This window comes from Nestor notabilis, unplaced genomic scaffold, assembly GCF_000696875.1.
Source record: "Nestor notabilis isolate BGI_N333 unplaced genomic scaffold, ASM69687v1 scaffold2480, whole genome shotgun sequence".
Classification (NCBI taxonomy): Eukaryota; Metazoa; Chordata; class Aves; order Psittaciformes; family Psittacidae; genus Nestor; species Nestor notabilis.
In genome coordinates this window covers 29,958-44,227 of record NW_009911379.1, presented here as the reverse complement: position 1 = coordinate 44,227, position 14,270 = coordinate 29,958, and the positions used below count along the sequence as shown (strand labels likewise).

The 14,270-nt window shown below is 46.3% G+C and overlaps 1 protein-coding gene across 1 annotated transcript in view; it reads left to right on the top strand.

Annotated features, from left to right (window-relative positions):
- Positions 1 to 7,874: 7,874 nt before the first annotated feature.
- ST6GALNAC1 (ST6 (alpha-N-acetyl-neuraminyl-2,3-beta-galactosyl-1,3)-N-acetylgalactosaminide alpha-2,6-sialyltransferase 1) overlaps positions 7,875 to 14,270 on the top strand; it is a gene marked incomplete at its 5' end in the record, with an annotated part of 12,530 nt that continues 6,134 nt past the window's right edge. Inside the window, 2 exons of the mRNA XM_010014332.1 lie at positions 7,875 to 7,910; positions 10,994 to 11,630. Of these exons, the coding sequence (XP_010012634.1) occupies positions 7,875 to 7,910; positions 10,994 to 11,630 (673 nt within the window). The remainder of the gene's footprint in view (positions 7,911 to 10,993; positions 11,631 to 14,270) is intronic.

The following is a 14,270-nucleotide window of genomic DNA, read 5'->3' as shown; positions in this document are numbered from 1 at the left end:
AGAGGCTGGCTGAATACAGTGTTCTGCAGGGAGCAGTAAACAACTGAATGCAATGGCCTTCTACAAGAACTTGCAAGTCAGCTGCGGTCCCCAGGCAATGAAGTGTTTTACAGGATAACAGAGAACCCAAAGACTAACCACATGACAAGATGGGACTTTTTTCCAGGCTAGATTAGATAGCAAACCATGTGAACTTCCACAAGTAAAATGCCACCTATTGTCTCTTTCAAGATAAATGCATGTTTTGTAGATGTGAGTTACGAGTGAGATAAAGCTCATTCTCAAATGAAACTGTATTTTAGGAAAGACCTGAACTTCAATCCACAAAACTGTAGTTATGTTAATGTAGTTGGGGGGGGCACTTGATGTATCCAAATGTTTTTAACAGGTGGACCTCCTGAACAACAGTGAAACACTTTGGCAGTGGAAAAACAAGTAGCTTGTGAGCTGCTGCAGCATTGTGGCTTCAGCCACCATGGTTCTGAGCACATTGTGGTGCAGCCACCAGTGTCTGCATGAAACTGAAATCAAAAAGATACCCGTGTAGCAAAAGCAGGATTCTTGGCGCCATCCTGGTTAAATTCTCATATGATTAACTGCCTTTTACTGCTCTGTCTCCTTTCTGTTTCTTTCCAGACCTTCTGTCTGGTGCAGTGTTTGGTGCTGGAGCATGGCTCCTCACATCCCTCTCAGCAGTGACTACCTTTCAGTATCAACAAGAAAAGATGGTCAGGTAATTTGCAAGTGCTTTAGGGTAAATTACACAAAGTTTATAAACCCAAGGGCTTGTTGTTTGCTCTTAGATTCTCGGTGTGCTTTGCCATATGGTTTCACACAATAGCACCCACAATTAAACAACCATAAGAGTCCTTTTCCACAATCCTTTTTCTATGGAGTACTTGGTGTCCTCTTGCTCTTGATTGTTTTGTGCATTTACTCTTAAGATATCAGTGATTTTAGTTAACTGGGCTTCTGTTTACTTTGCAGTTACAGTATCAAGGGGTAAATATGAACTCAAACATTGACCAAGCTGGAAGGTGGGGTAGAGCAAAGGGGGTGCCCAAGACTGCGGTCACTGCAGGATGACGCAGTGCTGTAGATTGCTTAGGGAGAGGGAGTGAAACCTCAAGTGCTGGAAGATAGAGGAGCCTCAGCTGCCATCTGTTTAGAGTCAGAGGATTGGGTTAGATATCACTGAAGCTTGGAGCTGCATGACATGGCCTTTTAACATGTCTCTTCCAGCCTTAGTGGCTGTGGCTCTGCAATGTAACTCATTCTAGATGAATGAGTAGTGTCTTAGTGGGTGCTAAATGCCCACTACAGAGGAAGGATCTGTAAGGGCTGAACACCACCTGAATTTGATATCATCCTGTAACAACACAGCTTAGACTGTACCTGTTGTAGGCCTGACTATTCTAATTTGATAACTAAAAATAGGGTCACAAGGCTTGAGGTGCAAGCTGCAGAGCTAGGAACAAACACAGCATATGGCCTGCCTGACTGCTCTGTGCCAGAGTGACACCATCTTTAGGAAGTGCAGCTTGCAGAAGGAGATGAATAATGGCATTGCACAGCATTATTACACACAGAGAGGCTGGTCCTCTCTTTGCGCCAGCTGAGACTGTGTGACAGGAGTGTCCTTCCTGGAGATCTTAAGGCAAATCCTGATTGATCAGATGCTAAGCAGCTCCCAGGGAACCAGGAGAGAATGGCAGCCCTTCCTGGGCACAAGCACCTCTCATTTCCACTAAAGTAGCACAGTGTGCTGCTGTCCTGCCCAGCAATTATTTTGCCTGGTGTTTTCCCAGCATGAGGTTGATAAGTGGTATGCAACTGGGGTGGCAAGGAATTACCTTTTCTCCATGGCAGGCAGAAGCCTCTCTCAGAGCTGATAGGAGGTGGATGGAGAGCACAGGGCTCTCTACCTAAATAAAGCATGAAAAGAACTGTTAAATGGAAGACAATAGACAGAAGGGAAGAGAGGCATGTGATTTTCAGCAGTAAATCCATCTCTTCTTCTCTCACAGGACCCTCTGGCTTTGTTACTCTTGTAGCTAAAAATGTGCCTGCACTTCTCTGATGCATCTGTCAGTCAAGAGCAGAGAGGAAGGCACTGTCAGGCCACATTTTTCCACGTGTAAGTCAGGGACATGATATTTTATACCATTCAAGAAGCAGATGTAAATATTGCATTCCTGTAGCATTTTTCACCCCAAAGATGCCAAACAGCACATTTGTCCTGCCATATGTCAAGAGGGATGGGAAGTGTATGGGAAAGACCTTTTGCAATAACTATTTCACTCTTGGTTCTAAAATCTGCTGTAGCCCACTGCACAGATGTGAGTCTGTAATTCATATGTGTGCAGAGCTTGATTTTTATTTTTTTTTTCCAGCCAGCTGTGAAGTGCTGAGATAATCTGCTTGCATTTTTTTGCCAGGGGTATGGAGAGGGATTTGGGCTTTGTGATTTTTATGTTTCTGGAGCAGTGGAGAGTCCTGGAATACTCCTACTCCTGGCAGCTGTCAGGAACAGGAGCTGGAGAGGCTGCTTTTGTGATGGGAGGGCAGCTAGCCATGAATTGAATGAGTTGCCTCCTTCCCTGTCTGCAGTCACTGCCCTGCTTCTTGGGGGAACAGCTCACGGAAAGATTACCAGTCAAGGCACAGAATATTTTCTTCCTTTCCATCAAGTAGATTTTAAAGGAGGGGAAAAGAAACCCCACAACCCATTGAGCCCTGGAGGGGTGTCAGCTTGTCTCGGTATCTGTCAGCTCTGGGTGGTATGTTAGGCTTCCTGCTGGGATGCACAGACAAAAGGCTGTTGAGGCAGACAGGATAAAGGAGCCCTGATTCTTTCCAGCCTCTGTAACTCCTGCTGAGTTTCCAGCCATTGTTGCTGGGGGTGTATTTTTGTGGGTTTTTGTTAATTCCTCTTACATGAAGTGGCTCATCAGTCTTGTGAGTTTTGTGTATCTGAGAAAGGAGTGCTGGGACCAGAGCCACTTAATTGTTGCAGCTTAACTGGCATGGGGTGAATGGTGAAGAGCTCAAGAAGCAGAAAAGCAGTGTGATGGAAGACTTGCTCTGCTTCACTCTATACACAGAGTTAACACCTGTAGCTGTAGGGAACGTACTGCTGCCTAACAGACTAAAGCAAGTTTGAGTCACCAGAGATGTTGTGGATAAATTCAGAGCACTTCCACCCCATCCTCCAGAAATTGCTCCATGCAAGGGCTTTCCCTGGTGCCTGGGAGCTGGCTGGAGGACCTGCCTATGGTCCCGTTGCCATGTGGAACAGGGGGAAATACTCTAGGTTGGGCACATGCCATCTGCTGTCACAACATAAATTCAAGGCAGTTCTTTAGTGAGGCAATAGCTGGGTGGGGTTGGAGACCAAGCAGACAAACCAGCACTAATAAAACCCCTAAATTCTGCATTCTCTTCATCTCTGCTGCGTGGACACATGAGGGGCTTGTTACTGTTCCACCATGAAAGTCCCTGTCTTCTTCTCTCCTGGGACATGTCAGAACACAGACTAGTTGGCTCAATAAGCTGTTCCCCAGCCCTGGCAAAGTTCTGTGTAACAAAAATCTGGGTACTCTTACAAGCACAGCAGAAGAGGTGTGGGCTTTGACTTGATCAATGTTGTTGTCTTTGTCACTGTGTTCAGTGGTTTTGAAAGAAGGTTTGGTGCAGAAGGGAAGGAACTTGCTGCACAATGGCAAGTGAATGTGGAATTAAGGCAAGCTTAGGAGGTTTTGGGCTATCAGGTTTTGTGAAAGCAAGACAAGTTGCTGAGTTTGCTCTTGTCATTTCCTTCCCCCTGGATTCCCAGACTGAAATCATGTGCTTCTGAAGCTGACTACTGAAAACTGGGAAGGGAAAACAAGAACCTGATGTTTCCAAGCCTTTGCTAAGCCACAGGTGTGACCAGCGAGCAGTTGCATGCTGCAGGCCATGTCATTCATTTTTTTCCTCCCAGTTACAACTAACTCGGTTCTTATATTATCAAGTAAATACCATGAGCAGGTCCAAACACCTTCAGCTTCTTTAGCAGGTCTTTATTCCACAGTTAAGTACTGGTTGTGGATATCACTGAAAGACAAGTTTGTCCTACAGTGAAGCTTGATTGATTTGTACTTTAAGAACAGAGCTGTTCTACATCTTGTGATGTCCCATTCCAGAGCCCAGAGCCATGGGAAAGTGGAAAGCACACAGGGAACAGGCAGTTAAACAAGATTGGATCCACAGCCCTCTGGAAAACCTGCACACAGATAAATTGTTGGCGTAGTCCAGGCTCCAGACAACACCCACAGCACACACAACGTGAGACCTCATGGAGGTGAAGTTTATCAATAAAACCCCCAAAATGAACAGAAAAGCAAATCTGCCTTTTATCTTTCCAGGATGTAATGAAGTGAATGTGGAAGTAAATGGATTGTTGGAGATGGAAAAGAACTAACAGATGACTTGATGGTCCCTGGTGCAGTTTGCATAAAGAAAAACACCCAGAGGTCTGGCTTTGGCAGCACTGACAAATAGAAGTGCTTCTGGTATGGACACTGGTGATGGACACAGTGAACATGGAGTCTCCCCACCCTGAGAGAAGCAGCATTTCCTGGGATTTCTGGTAGGATTGCCAATGAAACATGCAAAACCTGTCTTTGAAAAGAGGTTGGCATCTGGCCTGTGGCCCTGAGAGGCTGCCAGCTCCTGTGTGAGGTGCAGTCTTGGCTTATCTTCCTGTCTGTGGCCTCAGAGCCTTGCGTGTCCCAGGAATCATACTTTGTAGAGAGCTTTATAAGGGAGGAGATCTGCTCTTGACCTCAGTTTTCACCAGGCCATCTCTGAGGAGTTACAGTGCATCCCCATTCCCCAGTCTGACCTCAGGCCTGGCTGCCTCAGCTCCAACAGACTGATTTCAGCAGTGGGGAAGGAGGATGGTGAAATGATACTCCAAGGAGCTGAAAGCCAGCACCCTGATTGCTTTGGTTTTGGGAGTTATTTTAGGTTTCCTTTTCTTACACCAAGATGCAAAGCTGTGTGTTCTACATAGCAAGCCTGCTTCTGGCTACTGTTCTTGCCAGGGATTTGGATATTCCTGCTTTCCTGAACACAGAGTACTACAGACATGTTCTCCCCAGTTGCCAGCCCAGTTCCTTAAAAACAAAGCAAACTGTTTTTCCTGGTTGTAGGAATCTTGCTATCCCTTGTGGCTCTTGCTTTCACAGTAATGTTATATGGAGGAGGTTGAAGGAAAATGTTTGCTGCCTCCAGAACTCCCCTTTGGGATCCTATTAACAAAATAAACCTTGTAGTTGCATACAAACAGCTTCTTCCAAGCAGAGTGCCTGAAGGTGCATAGGGCTGGAAACAGGAAGGCTAAAATGGAGCTGTTGCTGTGTACGCTAGTGTATCAGTGCTTCAGACTGATACTTGTTCCTGTAGGATTGTCCCATTGCCTCTTGTGGCCACAGAGTTGCTACTTGCATGCTGCACACCCAGACCGACATTCCACCTCTCTAGAGCTGCATGGAGCTAGCAGGGGCTGCCCAGGAATATGGCAATCCCTTGACTCATCCCTTTCTCAGTGCCTGTGGTTGTTCACCAGATCTCCTTTGATGCTGGGCTCAGTTTGAGCACTAGTGAAAGGTTTTGCTGTAGATGGAGGCAGGGTTGTACCGTGGAGTAACAACCTCTCGTGTTTCTTCAAGGACTATTCAAATCTGTCTTATTGTTTCATTTTTCTCTCCAAGGTCCTCTGATAACCAGTGTCTTGCACTTAAATCCAGAGAGAGTAACTTGTCAGGAAATTTGGATGGTAAAGAAACGCAGCTACTGCTGAGCCTTGCACAGGAAGTCCTTGCAGCTCTTGCTGTAATGTATGGAAGGGTAAAAGGTAGGTGTGAAACCTGTTTACTGGTTTGCCCGTGGCTTAAAGCAAACATCTTCCATTCAGTTCTCTATGTATTCAGTAACAGTTAAAAACATTAAACCCACTAAAACATCTGGGTTTAATTTTTTATGAGACCTGTGCAAAAGCAGCCTAAAATATAAGAAGCAATACGGGCATCTCCCCTTGAACTGTCAGGGTTAATATGTCACAGCTCCACATGACTTAAAATGGCACTTTGCTATAGCGTGTGAGACTACATCTCTGGTACAGCTAAGTGTTTCTCTGGCTGTGATGTTTATTTCTGCTCATCTTTCCCCCTGCTGCTGGGGAGATGTATTCTGCACCGCGGAAGATCCATCTCTAGGCAGATCACTGATTTTCATGGAGAGGAGAGGATGAGATACGTATTGTAGAACTTGGGATGGGGAGAGAGATTGTCAGGGGTATGTCAATGAGAAGCAGTATATCCCAAGCTAGAATATGCTCACGGCTCAAATGAAGTGTAGTGCAAAGCCCTTGGAGCATTTCATGTGCACGTGGCATTAGTGAAGCTTTGTTTTAACTGACACAATTTATGGGCAAAACCTGGTTGTACCATACAAAATCCAAATGAAAGTCCCACTAAGGCAGCAGTGTAGAAGGCAGATGTCTGTCTGTCTGTCCATGAGGGCATGAGTCACAGATACAAGACACTTAAACTGTATCTTGATGTTATGTGCAATAAGAATTCAGGTCTGTTGCATGCTCCTTTGAAACCAGTTGGAGTCCAAGGGGCTGTACTGTGGGACCCTCCAGCATGATCTAGTTCTTAGTCAGATTCAAATCCATTGAGGTCCTATTTGAGCAGTGAACTGAAATAACTGTCATTTCCTGGCCACTCAGTGGTGCCTGTGAAATGATGGGATGGTTCAAAGCCAAAAGTAGATGATCAGTCCTAGTGTTGGTATTAGAGGCTGCTTGACTGGGAGCTCAAACAGAAGAGCTGCTGAAGAGCATGTGTTGCTGCTGTGGGTACACACAGCTCAGAGACGAGGTTCAGCTTGGGAACCTGAGCTGCAGGCAGGCCCGTGTAACAAGTTTGTCAGCAATAGCACACTTGGATTGTGATGGAGTTGGCACCTTTCAGACAAGTGAAATGCTGGATTGGAGCTTTTCCAGTTGCCCCAAAGGCAGGTCAGCTTTATTAGAGAGAGGGGGGACTGCCTCACTCTAAGCTCTGTCCTCTAATGCTTTACCCATGCACTGCTCTGCCTTTAAACACTACCTTCTCTGTTCTATGGTGGCTTTTCAAGGATTTCAACTTATTTCAAAGCACTCACAAGCTAAAATGGATGTGCATCTAGCTACCAGTTTTTTGGGGCAGGGATTGCTTCTGGATTGAAGCAACAAGCAGCTACTGCATAAGAAGAAAATGACCATCTCTTTGTGGTTGTACCTAGAGTCTTTCCTGAGCCCTTGGGCTTTCCTGGTAGGAAAGCTGGTTTCTTGGACTGTAACTATGGTTAGTTCCATAATTCATACAAATGTTCCCAGTGATGCTTCCACCAGATTTAAGGTAAAGATTTTCCTTCTTACACTGGACTAACCTCACTAAGGAAAATGTAAGGAATTCCACTGTTTGCAGTGACAAGTGTTTCTTTCCCCATTCTGTGTTGCAATAAGCTTGGGGTGATAGACAGGAACAGTGCAAAGCTGCTATCTTGTCTGAGGAGTTGTTTCTGTGTGCAGAGTGTTTGGGAATGTTGAGAGAGAGGGTGTGCATGTTGTTGTATGGAAATCCAGGGAGAAGACCAGCCCCATCATTCAGCACACCTTTGAAAAGCACTGGCCAGTCAGCACCTCTGGCCAGCAGCAGAGCCTCTGGTGCTCTCAGGCATCTCAGCATGGCGTTTTTCAGGAGAAGGCTTCCTAGAATTCCCAGAGCCCTCTTTTGGCTCATTGTTCTAATACATCTTTGCATCTTCATTCCTAATTTAAGTTCCTTGTTTGGCTTGTCAAAGACAAGGATTTTCAGGTAAGAGACCAGCTTCCTTGTGATTATGTGCTATCTGGACAGAGCACTGTGCTCTCTTGCTTTGTCTCTCTGTCTTCTTACCCTGAAACTTGAACTATTGATCAGAATTAGATGACCACTTTGCTTTAGCAGACTACGTTGTGTGCAATCAGAGCACAGTGTTGGAAGATCCAGAGTCAGAACCTTGCTTCTGCTGGATTGCTAGTTCCAGTGTTTCCTTGCTGTAGCTGTTGAAGAAAGCAGCTTTTGCTTTACTAATGCTATTTGGTTCCATACTGTGGCATTACACAGTGTTTGCTTTTCCTGGTGGCTCCTAGAGTACCTCATCCAGCCCTAGTCCAGATTGCATTGCTGGACGTTGAATTTGGTGGGATACCTTGGTTTATACCAAGTTTAGCATCTGATCCATAATACAGACATGCTGGGAGACTAATGTCATGCAGATATGAGCAGTATCTATAGTATTTTTTATATAAGTGGTCAAGTAAATCCTACAAGACTGGGTGTGGAGGGAGTTGCAGTGAAGACTGCAGTAGAACATCTCCAGCATCATTGGCAGGGAGCAATGTTCCTTGCGTGAGCACAGCAGATATGTGAGCCTTTCCTACACAGGCATGGCTCATGTTGGTGCCCTGAACTGTGTATTGGAAGCCGCAGCCTCCCCACCAGCATTCATGTGGTCCCAGCTCTCCCAGTGAGCTCCTCTGGCTCGTATTAGTGGGGTTAGTTTTCAGGCAGAGCTCAGGGCTGGTGCTGAGGGGGGAGGCTGGGAACACCTACATCTCTTCTGGAGGTGGTATGAGTTTAGACCAGCAACTTGAGACCACACCTTGAGGACATCTAGATAATTTTAAGGTCCTTTCTAACCCTAACCATTTTATGATTCTGTGATTTGGAGAGACCAGAATCTGCACGGTGGGGGCGAGGGGGAAGGAGAGAAGGAGGAGATGTAGAGAAGTGAAGTGAGTTGTTACAGAGTCCATCAGTGGCAGAGCTGGGACAAGAGCTGGCACTCTGTGACCATTCATGAAGCCATTTCATTTTCCCATAGTTTCAGAGAGTGGAAATGTCCCTATTTTTGCAAGTTAAATAAAACACAACTACGCATTGAGCTGTATGTGGTTACCTGTGGGTCAGTTCTGTTTCCATGCCTTTATATGTAAGGTAGAAAACACAAAGCAACATTTTTATGGCTTTATCCTCTATTTGTCCTCAGGCTTTGTAAATGGAGAGGAAAATGACAGTAAATGTCATTGAGCTGCTGCAGTTGTTTGCCAGCTGGACTCTGGAATTTGATGAGCTGCTTTGACCAGGTGGATGGAAAATGCTGGTCAGGAGAGCAGGGTCCTGTGTAGCCATGTGGGTCTGCCTGCAGGACGTGATGGGCCCTTGGTTTTACACTTTGGTCTCTCTATGTTTGGCACAGTGTTTGTAATTTAAGTGTAATAAAGCTGGGATGAAACCTATGCCCTGTGAGACAGCACAAAGTCTGGACTGAGGGTGGCTTCTCATACTGTCCTGTTTCATTGGTTCTCTGCCCTTTCATTTCAACATCATTTTAAACATCATCTAAAAACTACAACAGCAAATCATCCAGGGATTTAAGTTCTGCCTGTGCTACCTTCCCAAATGTCTCTTTTCCTTAGACTGTGTATATAAAATCTTTCCTCTTCTTAGACTATAAAAAGCAACACAAGTTTATACATGAAGCACTGTGATAGAAAGCAACTGCTGCAGGCTTGCTTGAAAGTGGCTAATGATTATAGGAGAGATGGAGGAAGAGCTGATAGGCCATTGACACAACATCTTTTTTCCAGAAATACCATTGGAAAGTATGGTTCAAGTATTTGTCTCCTACAAGATGAATTTTAAAAGCCTCTTAGTTGATCATTTCCTAATGACTTCAGTGAATGCTGTACCACTGTGAACTCTTATCTGCAGGCTGCTGTCTGCAGAGGTGCCTTTCCCCCTCACCCATTTATCACCTCGGAAGCAATCCACAGCTCTCTGAAGCAAATGCATCATGCAGAGGGTGAAATCAGCCTGCCACAGCTCTGCTAGTTTATCCTGAAAAGCTTTGCTGTACATAAAAGCTCAGCTGCAGCAATTGTTCACCTTCCTTTTTCCTGTTCCAGCCTCCAGCCATGTGCAGATAAAGATGAGTGTTTGGGACAAACCCCCATCACTTTTGCCTTGATATTTTATCCTGGGTTTCAGCCTAGGCTTGTTGCAGGTGGCTCTTCTGCTATTGGCAGCTGTATCCTCCTGTGGCATCCTTGTACCTGCCTGTGCCTCTGAACCAGGCAGCAGGGCAGCTGCAGTATTAGAGGAAATCACTGAAAATGCAGATATTTTACAGTTTTAAGCTTCAGAGTGTATTTTAGTAGCTTCAAAGTGCCTGTCTTAAGACTTGTACCTGGCAAGGGCTGTGTGATACCATTGCCTTAGCTGGCTGAGGGGGAGGAGGAGAGTGAAAGGTGCCTTGGAACCCCAAATGCTCAAGAAGTGATTTGTCATAAAGGAACAAGTTTAACACTTCTCATTAGACTTCCTTTACTGAATTCTGGAAGATCTTCATGCTCTATCACTGAAGCACTTGGCTCTGCTGGCAAAGAAGAGAGCCAGATGGCTGCCTTCATGGTGTGTGTGCCATGTCCTGAACTCAGGAGCTCCAAAACAGTCCTGCAGTGCTCTGGGGACATTGCCCAGTGCAGGGCAAAGCTCTTCCGTGCTGCTTTGTAGCTCCTGCCAGTGTGGATGCTTCATGAGCCAAGTGCTGAAGAGGAGTGTGTAGCCTCTATGACTTGCTTAGTGGGGAGATAGGTGGTATTCAGGCCAGAAGCATAGAAGAATGGTGTGGGAAGTTGAAGAACATTTTAGTGGCAAAGTTGGAAATAAAACTGAATTCATACAGGATCCTGCAGAAATGGCAGCTGCCAGGGCAGGTCCTCCAATGTGGTGGTCATACGCAGTGATTATACAGAGAGGGGCGAAGAGCGAAGAGCCAAAAAATGGCTGGAAGGTGTTTGATGGTAAGTGGAAGGTGTGTGTGATGTGTCTGCTTTTCCTTTGATTGCATTCAGGCAGTTGAGTATTTTCCAACGTGCCTCAGTTATGCTGCAAGTGGACACCCAAAAGCAACAGGGTTTAAACTATCCTGATAATGGGAATTCCAGGAACTTTTCAAAGGTGTCTCTGGGGAGAGACATCACAAGGCTCAAACAAGATATGCTAGAGAAGACACCAAGATGGGAAAGAAGGGAGGAGCAAAAGAAAATGATGGAACCAGTTGCCAGGATGGAAGAAGCCAAGGAGAATGTGACTGTGAAACCAGCCCCTGGGTTGGAGGGAATCAAGAAGACAACAGTGAAAACAGTCCTGATGATGCAGGAAAACAATGAGAAAAGAATAGTGAGACCAGCCCCAGGGGTGGAAGAAGCCAAGAAAAAGATGACAGTGAAGCCACTTCCCAGCGTGGAGGGAGCCAAGGAGAAGGCAACAGTGAAACTATCCTCTGGCGTGAAGGAAGCTCAGCAAAACAACACGTCCAATGACCAAACAAAGCCAAAAGAGCCTTCTGCATCAGTGAAGACTGTAAGACCTGTTCCTCAGGCTGCTACAGTGACAGAGAAGAAGCCACTGAGGGCTGCTGACTTCAAGTCAGAACCGCGGTGGGATTTTGAGGACCAGTACCTGCTGGACAACTCATCTCCACCATCGGTAAGTGTGATGGCCATGTGTGTTCACCAAGAAGGATGCCTCCCTGTTGACCACCTGCTCTGCTTGTCCCCTGGGCATCTGAGCCCTTTGCAGTCGAGGATGATCTCTGAGCTGGTAGGTCAACTCACTGGTACGTAGATGCTGTTTGAACCCAGAGGGGGAGACTTTATATGTATGACTCAGCCTGGGTAGTCCTCCACCATCCTGTAGTATGAGAACTTAGTGCAGTTGCCCAATGTTTCCATGGGTTCCTTTGAAAGTCAGCCCAAGCAGGCCTGTTTGGAGCTCAGGTGCATCAGAGGATCGAGTGCATCTGTCCTTCTCGAGGTGCTACAAGGTGATCCCACTCTTAGATGCCTTGATAGGGGCATAGGGGGCTTATGAACACAGTGCAGCGTAGATGTTCCCTGTGATGTGGCGCCCTAAGGAGTTGTGTCACAGTCTTGTGATGCGTATGGGTAGGCATTAGGTGTCTGGCATTAAATGGCAGTATTCATAGAGGTGACCCATTTCTTAACTGGGAAACTGAACATCTGCATTCCTCTGAAGACTCAGGTTTACAGTCCTCAGATTTCACAGAACCATAGAATGGGTTGGGTTGGAAAGGGCTTTAAGATCATCCAGTTCCAAGCCCCTGCCATGGACAGGGAGACCTCACACTAGACCAAAAGGAGCATGAGCAGCAAGGGAGGTGATCCTGCCCCTCTGCTCTTGTGAGACCCCACTTGGAGCACTGCATGGAGCTGTTGGAGCAAGTCCAGAGGATGATCAGGGGCTGGAGCACCTCCTGTATGGAGACAGACTGAGAATGTTGGGGCTGTTCAGCCTGGAGAAGAGAAGTTGCGTGGAGACCTCAGAGCAATTTCCAGTGTTTGAAGGGGGCTACAAGGATGCTGGGGAGGGACTGTAGTGACATCAGGGACTGTAGTGACAGGACAAGGGGTGATGGGTTCAAGCTGAAACAGGGGAAGTTCAGGCTGGATATTAGGAAGAAGTTCTTTATTGCCTTGATCTTTGTTTTATGCTGCCCAGCTAAACAAAGCAAGCAGGGTCATGGTGAGGGAACAGGAGAAGGAATGTCCCCCTGCGCCTGTTCACCCAAGCACATACATACCAAAGCAAGTCACAAGCTTTGGCAGGAGAGGGGCAGCAGTGACACTTGTGCTGGGCTGGGCTGTGAAGAATGATTCTGGCAGTGATGGTGAGCAGGGGCACAGGAGGCTCTGTTAGTCACTTGTATTAAAGTCAAACTAAGGTCAAAGGAAAAGGGTGAGATGAGGCTTGGTAAGCATGTCCCTGCCTGCTTTGGACACAGTAGGGTGGGGAATGTACCCATTTTTAATGTTTTCTGTCAATATTGGCAAAAATTCAACTATGTGTAGGTGTGCCCCATGGACAAATGATGGTTAAAAAGTAACTTTTTTTACTGTTCTTGTGGTTTACTATCAACAAGAGAGTCTTTCTCAGGTGTTGCAATTCCCCTTTTCCATCCCATGTGTAGACATCCATAGTGAGCAGGCAGATTCTTTCCCCATCCAGAGCTCCACAACTCAGATGGTCCCAGCATGTTGGGTTGCTATCTAGGATTTTCTTGCTATGCATTGAGTCATCATTACCACAGAGCAACTAATTCAGATCAGAGCTGGCATTCAGTAAGTCTTGCTTTGTTCCTCTTTGTTCCTGAAGGCCTGGAAAGCACAGTAGAGGTAAAACTGAGAACCTCAAATGATACAGTTGTACCTGTCAAGTAGCACTTGCACAGCTATAGCTTTAAAGTTTCTTTACATATCCTGTTTATTGGGAGTGTTGTTCTGTGCTTTGGATCTCTGCATGTGTAGGTTGTATTACTGATGTGAGCTTCCAAAAGTAGGTGTGGTGCTCACCACCAGGCTGTCTAAACAGCCATGGAGTTGAAAGCCTGTTTTCTGCTCTGGTTTTGCACTGAACTTTTATTCTGACCATATTTTTGACCTTACCTTTGCAGCTATGAGGGTTTGGAACTAATTTAAAATGAAATTTGAGCATCTCGTAATTACTCAGGCCCAGGAACAGGGGCCTTTGGGGAAGTTGTAAACTATAGCAAAGTTCTCAGCAAGCAGATGGGGCTGGTGGTGGTGCACAATACTGTCTCTGTCCCCCATCTTATGCTGGTAATTCTTTGTAATGCTTACCCAGAGCAGTTTTCCCTGGCAATCCTGTTTCTGGCAGGCTTGGACAGGCAGGTAGCCCTCTCTAGAGTGAAGAGGGTCCCTATACATGGGTGTAAGTGGCCTTTACACACTGCTTGTGCTCACAGAGGAGGGAGGGTGTAGGCAGAAGGCAGGAGTGCCTGTTCTATCTCAGTGGTCTTAGAAGAGTCATTTGCCTTTTTAAAGTCTTAGTGCCACCATGTTCCAGCATTGCCGTATGTTATTGTGGTGGCACTAGGGGCAATACAGATGTTGCTCCAGGGGACTGTCAGGGCTGCAGGCACCATGTCGTTCTGCTCAGACCTCTCCCAGTAGAGCAGGGGCTACTCTTGAAAGTTTAGTCCCATTCCCGAACTCCGCGGTGCCCTGGAGACATGTGTGTGAATCACAGAATCAGTGAGGTTGGAAAAGACCTTCAAGCTCATCCAGTCCAACCGCTCCCAGCCCTGCC